Consider the following 8,916-nt stretch of genomic DNA (forward strand, 5'->3'; position numbering starts at 1 on the left):
ATGCCCAGAGTGCACACACAAGAAATGGGTCACTCAATGCCCAGAGTGCACACACAAGAAATGGGTCACTCAATGCCCAGAGTGCACACACAAGAAATGGGTCACTCAATGCCCAGAGTGCACACACAAGAAATGGGTCACTCAATGCCCAGAGTGCACACACAAGAAATGGGTCACTCAATGCCCAGAGTGCACACACAAGAAATGGGTCACTCAATGCCCAGAGTGCACACACAAGTAATGGGTCACTCAATGCCCAGAGTGCACACACAAGAAATAATGGGTCACAATGCCCAGAGTGCACACACAAGAAATAATGGGTCACTCAATGCCCAGAGTGCACACACAAGAAATAATGGGTCACTCAATGCCCAGAGTGCACACACAAGAAATGGGTCACTCAATGCCCAGAGTGCACACACAAGTAATGGGTCACTCAATGCCCAGAGTGCACACACAAGAAATAATGGGTCACTCAATGCCCAGAGTGCACACACAAGAAATAATGGGTCACTCAATGCCCAGAGTGCACACACAAGAAATAATGGGTCACTCAATGCCCAGAGTGTACACACAAGAAATGGGTCACTCAATGCCCAGAGTGTACACACAAGAAATGGGTCACTCAATGCCCAGAGTGCACACACAAGAAATGGGTCACTCAATGCCCAGAGTGCACACACAAGAAATGGGTCACTCAATGCCCAGAGTGCACACACAAGTAATGGGTCACTCAATGCCCAGAGTGCACACACAAGAAATGGGTCACTCAATGCCCAGAGTGCACACACAAGAAATGGGTCACTCAATGCCCAGAGTGCACACACAAGAAATGGGTCACTCAATGCCCAGAGTGCACACACAAGAAATGGGTCACTCAATGCCCAGAGTGCACACACAAGAAATAATGGGTCACTCAATGCCCAGAGTGCACACACAAGTAATGGGTCACTCAATGCCCAGAGTGCACACACAAGTAATGGGTCACTCAATGCCCAGAGTGCACACACAAGAAATGGGTCACTCAATGCCCAGAGTGTACACACAAGAAATGGGTCACTCAATGCCCAGAGTGCACACACAAGAAATGGGTCACTCAATGCCCAGAGTGCACACACAAGAAATGGGTCACTCAATGCCCAGAGTGCACACACAAGAAATGGGTCACTCAATGCCCAGAGTGCACACACAAGAAATGGGTCACTCAATGCCCAGAGTGCACACACAAGAAATGGGTCACTCAATGCCCAGAGTGCACACACAAGAAATGGGTCACTCAATGCCCAGAGTGCACACACAAGTAATGGGTCACTCAATGCCCAGAGTGCACACACAAGAAATGGGTCACTCAATGCCCAGACTGCACACACAAGAAATGGGTCACTCAATGCCCAGAGTGCACACACAAGAAATGGGTCACTCAATGCCCAGAGTGCACACACAAGTAATGGGTCACTCAATGCCCAGAGTGCACACACAAGAAATGGGTCACTCAATGCCCAGAGTGCACACACAAGTAATGGGTCACTCAATGCCCAGAGTGCACACACAAGAAATGGGTCACTCAATGCCCAGAGTGCACACACAAGAAATGGGTCACTCAATGCCCAGAGTGCACACACAAGAAATGGGTCACTCAATGCCCAGAGTGCACACACAAGAAATAATGGGTCACTCAATGCCCAGAGTGCACACACAAGAAATAATGGGTCACTCAATGCCCAGAGTGCACACACAAGAAATAATGGGTCACTCAATGCCCAGAGTGCACACACAAGAAATAATGGGTCACTCAATGCCCAGAGTGCACACACAAGAAATGGGTCACTCAATGCCCAGAGTGCACACACAAGTAATAATGGGTCACTCAATGCCCAGAGTGCACACACAAGAAATAATGGGTCACTCAATGCCCAGAGTGCACACACAAGAAATAATGGGTCACTCAATGCCCAGAGTGCACACACAAGAAATAATGGGTCACTCAATGCCCAGAGTGTACACACAAGTAATAATGGGTCACTCAATGCCCAGAGTGCACACACAAGAAATGGGTCACTCAATGCCCAGAGTGCACACACAAGAAATAATGGGTCACTCAATGCCCAGAGTGCACACACAAGAAATGGGTCACTCAATGCCCAGAGTGCACACACAAGAAATGGGTCACTCAATGCCCAGAGTGCACACACAAGAAATAATGGGTCACTCAATGCCCAGAGTGCACACACAAGAAATGGGTCACTCAATGCCCAGAGTGCACACACAAGAAATAATGGGTCACTCAATGCCCAGAGTGCACACACAAGAAATAATGGGTCACTCAATGCCCAGAGTGCACACACAAGAAATAATGGGTCACTCAATGCCCAGAGTGCACATACAAGTAATGGGTCACTCAATGCCCAGAGTGCACACACAAGTAATGGGTCACTCAATGCCCAGAGTGCACACACAAGTAATGGGTCACTCAATGCCCAGAGTGCACACACAAGAAATGGGTCACTCAATGCCCAGAGTGCACACACAAGAAATGGGTCACTCAATGCCCAGAGTGCACACACAAGTAATGGGTCACTCAATGCCCAGAGTGCACACACAAGAAATGGGTCACTCAATGCCCAGAGTGCACACACAAGAAATGGGTCACTCAATGCCCAGAGTGCACACACAAGTAATGGGTCACTCAATGCCCAGAGTGCACACACAAGAAATGGGTCACTCAATGCCCAGAGTGCACACACAAGAAATAATGGGTCACTCAATGCCCAGAGTGCACACACAAGAAATGGGTCACTCAATGCCCAGAGTGCACACACAAGAAATGGCAAAACAATATTCCTCTTGGGCAAGGTAAATGTACAAAACCACTAAATTTGAGGGAAAGGGCTGTTAGAGGAATCTTCTGTCAAACACTAAGGTCACAGTAAATCAGATAGAAAAGATCTAATTAAAGGGACACTAAACCCAAATGTTTGTTTTCATGATTCCGATAGAGCAGCAATCTTAAGCAACTTTCCAATGTACTCCTATTATCAATTTGTCTTCCTTCTCTTGGTATCTTTATTTGAAATAGCAGGAATGTAAGCTTAGGAGCAGGCCCATTTGTGGTTCAGCACCATGGATAGTGCTTGCTGATTGGTGGCTATGTTTATCCCCCAATTAGCAAGTGCTACTTCCTGGTGCTGAACCAAAGAGGGGCCAGCTCATGAGCTTACATTCCTGCTTTTTAAAATAAAGATACCAAGAGAATGAAGAAAAAAATTGCAAGAGTGAATTAGAAAATTGCTGCTCTGTCTAAATCGTGAAAGACAAAATTTGTGTTCAGTATCCTTTTAATATCACTAAAAAAACGCTGCTAATACCTCTACCTATACACCCAGCACCTACAGACCTTACCTGCTGCTAATACCTCTTCTTATACACCCAGCACCTACTGACCTTACCTGCTGCTAATACCTCTTCCTATACACCCAGCACCTACTGACCTTACCTGCTGCTAATACCTCTTCCTATACACCCAGCACCTACTGACCTTACCTGCTGCTAATATCTCTTCCTATACACCCAGCACCTACTGACCTTACCTGCTGCTAATACCTCTTCCTATACACCCAGCACTTACTGACCTTACCTGCTGCTAATACCTCTTCCTATACACCCAGCACCTACTGACCTTACCTGCTGCTAATACCTCTTCCTATACACCCAGCACCTACTGACCTTACCTGCTGCTAATTCCTCTTCCTATACACCCAGCACCTACTGACCTTACCTGCTGCTAATATCTCTTCCTATACACCCAGCACCTACTGACCTTACCTGCTGCTAATACCTCTTCCTATACACCCAGCACCTACTGACCTTACCTGCTGCTAATACCTCTTCCTATACACCCAGCACCTACTGACCTTACCTGCTGCTAATACCTCTTCCTATACACCCAGCGCCTACTGACCTTACCTGCTGCTAATACCTCTTCCTATACACCCAGCGCCTACTGACCTTACCTGCTGCTAATAACTCTTCCTATACACACAGCATCTACTGACCTTACCTACTGCTAATACCTCTTCCTATACACCCAGCACCTACTGACCTTACCTGCTGCTAGTACCTCTTCCTATACACCCAGCACCTACTGACCTTACCTGCTGCTAATACCTCTTCTTATACACCCAGCACCTACTGACCTTACCTGCTGCTAATATCTCTTCCTATACACCCAGCACCTACTGACCTTACCTGCTGCTAATACCTCTTCCTATACACCCAGCACCTACTGACCTTACCTGCTGCTAATTCCTCTTCCTATACACCCAGCACCTACTGACCTTACCTGCTGCTAATATCTCTTCCTATACCCCCAGCACCTACTGACCTTACCTGCTGCTAATACCTCTTCCTATACACCCAGCACCTTACTGACCTTACCTGCTGCTAATACCTCTTCCTATACACCCAGCACCTACTGACCTTACCTGCTGCTAATACCTCTTCCTATACACCCAGCACCTACTGACCTTACCTGCTGCTAATTCCTCTTCCTATACACCCAGCACCTACTGACCTTACCTGCTGCTAATATCTCTTCCTATACCCCCAGCACCTACTGACCTTACCTGCTGCTAATACCTCTTCCTATACACCCAGCACCTACTGACCTTACCTGCTGCTAATACCTCTTCCTATACACCCAGCACCTACTGACCTTACCTGCTGCTAATACCTCTTCCTATACACCCAGCGCCTACTGACCTTACCTGCTGCTAATACCTCTTCCTATACACCCAGCGCCTACTGACCTTACCTGCTGCTAATAACTCTTCCTATACACCCAGCAGCTACTGATCTTACCTGCTGCTAATACCTCTTCCTATACACCCAGCACCTACTGACCTTACCTGCTGCTAGTACCTCTTCCTATACACCCAGCACCTACTGACCTTACCTACTGCTAATACCTCTTCCTATACACCCAGCACCTACTGACCTTAGCTGCTGCTAATATCTCTTCCTATACACCCAGCACCTACTGACCTTACCTGCTGCTAATACCTCTTCCTATACACCCAGCACCTACTGACCTTACCTGCTGCTAATACCTCTTCCTATACACCCAGCACCTACTGACCTTACCTGATGCTAATACCTCTTCCTATACACCCAGCACCTACTGACCTTACCTGCTGCTAATACCTCTTCCTATACACCCAGCAAACTACTGACCTTACCTGCTGCTAATACCTCTTCCTATACACCCAGCAAACTACTGACCTTACCTACTGCTAATACCTCTTCCTATACACCCAGCACCTACTGACCTTACCTGCTGCTAATACCTCTTCCTATACACCCAGCACAGTACTGACCTTACCTGCTGCTAATGCCTCTTCCTATACACCCAGCACCTACTGACCTTACCTGCTGCTAATATCTCTTCCTATACACCCAGCACCTACTGACCTTACCTGCTGCCAATACCTCTTCCTATACACCCAGCACTTACTGACCTTACCTGCTGCTAATACCTCTCCCTATACACCCAGCACCTACTGACCTTACCTGCTGCTAATACCTCTTCCTATACACCCAGCACCTACTGACCTTACCTGCTGCTAATACCTCTTCCTATACACCCAGCACCTACTGACCTTACCTGCTGCTAATACCTCTTCCTATACACCCAGCACCTACTGACCTTACCTGCTGCTAATACCTCTTCCTATACACCCAGTACCTACTGACCTTACCTGCTGCTAATACCTCTTCCTATACACCCAGCACCTACTGACCTTACCTGCTGCTAATACCTCTTCCTATACACCCAGCACCTACTGACCTTACCTGCTGACTAATACCTCTTCCTATACACCCAGCACCTACTGACCTTACCTGCTGCTAATACCTCTCCCTATACACCCAACACCTACTGACCTTACCTGCTGCTAATACCTCTTCCTATACACCCAGCACCTACTGACCTTACCTGCTGCTAATACCTCTTCCTATACACCCAGTACCTACTGACCTTACCTGCTGCTAATACCTCTTCCTATACACCTAGCACGTACTGACCTTACCTGCTGCTAATACCTCTTCCTATACACCTAGCACGTACTGACCTTACCTGCTGCTAATACCTCTTCCTATACACCCAGCACCTACTGACCTTACCTGCTGCTAATACCTCTCCCTATACACCCAGAACCTACTGACCTTACCTGCTGCTAATACCTCTTCCTATACACCCAGCACCTACTGACCTTACCTGCTGCTAATACCTCTTCCTATACACCCAGCACCTACTGACCTTACCTGCTGCTAATACCTCTTCCTATACACCTAGCACGTACTGACCTTACCTGCTGCTAATACCTCTTCCTATACACCCAGCACCTACTGACCTTACCTGCTGCTAATACCTCTTCCTATACACCCAGCACCTACTGACCTTACCTGCTGCTAATACCTCTTCCTATACACCCAGCACCTACTGACCTTACCTGCTGCTAATACCTCTTCCTATACACCCAGCACCTACTGACCTTACCTGCTGCTAATACCTCTTCCTATACACCCAGCACCTACTGACCTTACCTGCTGCTAATACCTCTTCCTATACACCCAGCACCTACTGACCTTACCTGCTGCTAATACCTCTTCCTATACACCCAGCACCTACTGACCTTACCTGCTGCTAATACCTCTTCCTATACACCCAGCACCTACTGACCTTACCTGCTGCTAATACCTCTTCCTATACACCCAGCACCTACTGACCTTACCTGCTGCTAATACCTCTTCCTATACACCCAGCACCTACTGACCTTACCTGCTGCTAATACCTCTTCCTATACACCCAGCACCTACTGACCTTACCTGCTGCTAATACCTCTTCCTATACACCCAGCACCTACTGACCTTACCTGCTGCTAATACCTCTTCCTATACACCCAGCACCTACTGACCTTACCTGCTGCTAATACCTCTTCCTATACACCCAGCACCTACTGACCTTACCTGCTGCTAATACCTCTTCCTATACACCCAGCACCTACTGACCTTACCTGCTGCTAATACCTCTTCCTATACACCCAGCACCTACTGACCTTACCTGCTGCTAATACCTCTGCCTATACACCCAGCACCTACTGACCTTACCTGCTGCTAATACCTCTTCCTATACACCCAGCACCTACTGACCTTACCTGCTGCTAATACCTCTTCCTATACACCCAGCTCCTACTGACCTTACCTGCTGCTAATACCTCTTCCTATACACCCAGCACCTACTGACCTTACCTGCTGCTAATACCTCTTCCTATACACCCAGCACCTACTGACCTTACCTGCTGCTAATACCTCTTCCTATACACCCAGCACCTACTGACCTTACCTGCTGCTAATACCTCTTCCTATACACCCAGCACCTACTGACCTTACCTGCTGCTAATACCTCTTCCTATACACCCAGCACCTACTGACCTTACCTGCTGCTAATACCTCTTCCTATACACCCAGCACCTACTGACCTTACCTGCTGCTAATACCTCTTCCTATACACCCAGCACCTACTGACCTTACCTGCTGCTAATACCTCTTCCTATACACCCAGCACCTACTGACCTTACCTGCTGCTAATACCTCTTCCTATACACCCAGCACCTACTGACCTTACCTGCTGCTAATACCTCTTCCTATACACCCAGCACCTACTGACCTTACCTGCTGCTAATACCTCTTCCTATACACCCAGCACCTACTGACCTTACCTGCTGCTAATACCTCTTCCTATACACCCAGCACCTACTGACCTTACCTGCTGCTAATACCTCTTACTATACACCCAGCGCCTACTGACCTTACCTGCTGCTAATACCTCTTCCTATACACCCAGCGCCTACTGACCTTACCTGCTGCTAATACCTCTCCTATACACCCAGCACCTACTGACCTTACCTGCTGCTAATACCTCTTCCTATACACCCAGCGCCTACTGACCTTACCTGCTGCTAATACCTCTTCCTATACACCCAGCACCTACTGACCTTACCTGCTGCTAATTCCTCTTCCTATACACCCAGCACCTACTGACCTTACCTGCTGCTAATACCTCTTCCTATACACCCAGCACCTACTGACCTTACCTGCTGCTAATACTTCTTCCTATACACCCAGCACCTACTGACCTTACCTGCTGCTAATACCTCTTCCTATACACCCAGCACCTACTGACCTTACCTGCTGCTAATACCTCTTCCTATACACCCAGCACCTACTGACCTTACCTGCTGCTAATACCTCTTCCTATACACCCAGCACCTACTGACCTTACCTGCTGCTAATACCTCTTCCTATACACCCAGCACCTACTGACCTTATCTGCTGCTAATACCTCTTTTCCTATACACCCAGCACCTACTGACCTTATCTGCTGCTAATACCTCTTTTCCTATACACCCAGCACCTACTGACCTTACCTGCTGCTAATATCTCTTCCTATACACCCAGCACCTACTGACCTTACCTGCTGCTAATACCTCTTCCTATACACCCAGCACCTAATGACCTTACCTGCTGCTAATACCTCTTCCTATACACCCAGCACCTACTGACCTTACCTGCTGCTAATACCTCATCCTATACACCCAGCACCTACTGACCTTACCTACTGCTAATACCTCTTCCTATACACCCAGCACCTACTGACCTTACCTGCTGCTAATACCTCTTCCTATACACCCAGCACCTACTGACCTTACCTGCTGCTAGTACCTCTTCCTATACTCACAGCACCTACTGACCTTACCTGCTGCTAATACCTCTTCCTATACACCCAGCACCTACTGACCTCACCTGCTGCTAATACCTCTTCCTATACACCCAGCACCTACTGACCTTACCTGCTGCTAA

General features: G+C 47.9%; 1 protein-coding gene across 1 annotated transcript; it reads left to right on the forward strand.

The window, feature by feature from the left end:
- The first annotated feature begins 279 nt into the window (after positions 1–279).
- Positions 280–2,874, forward strand: LOC128641766 (putative uncharacterized protein DDB_G0286901). The gene has a single exon (XM_053694287.1). The coding sequence runs from the start codon at positions 280–282 to the stop codon at positions 2,872–2,874; it is 2,595 nt and encodes an 864-aa protein (XP_053550262.1).
- Positions 2,875–8,916: the final 6,042 nt, after the last annotated feature.

This window comes from Bombina bombina, chromosome 11 (assembly GCF_027579735.1).
Source record: "Bombina bombina isolate aBomBom1 chromosome 11, aBomBom1.pri, whole genome shotgun sequence".
NCBI classification, from domain to species: domain Eukaryota; kingdom Metazoa; phylum Chordata; class Amphibia; order Anura; family Bombinatoridae; genus Bombina; species Bombina bombina.

Excerpts from the sequence above, each read along its gene's own strand:
- LOC128641766 (XM_053694287.1), top strand. The coding sequence starts at position 280 with ATGGGTCACAATGCCCAGAGTGCACACACAAGAAATAATGGGTCACTC.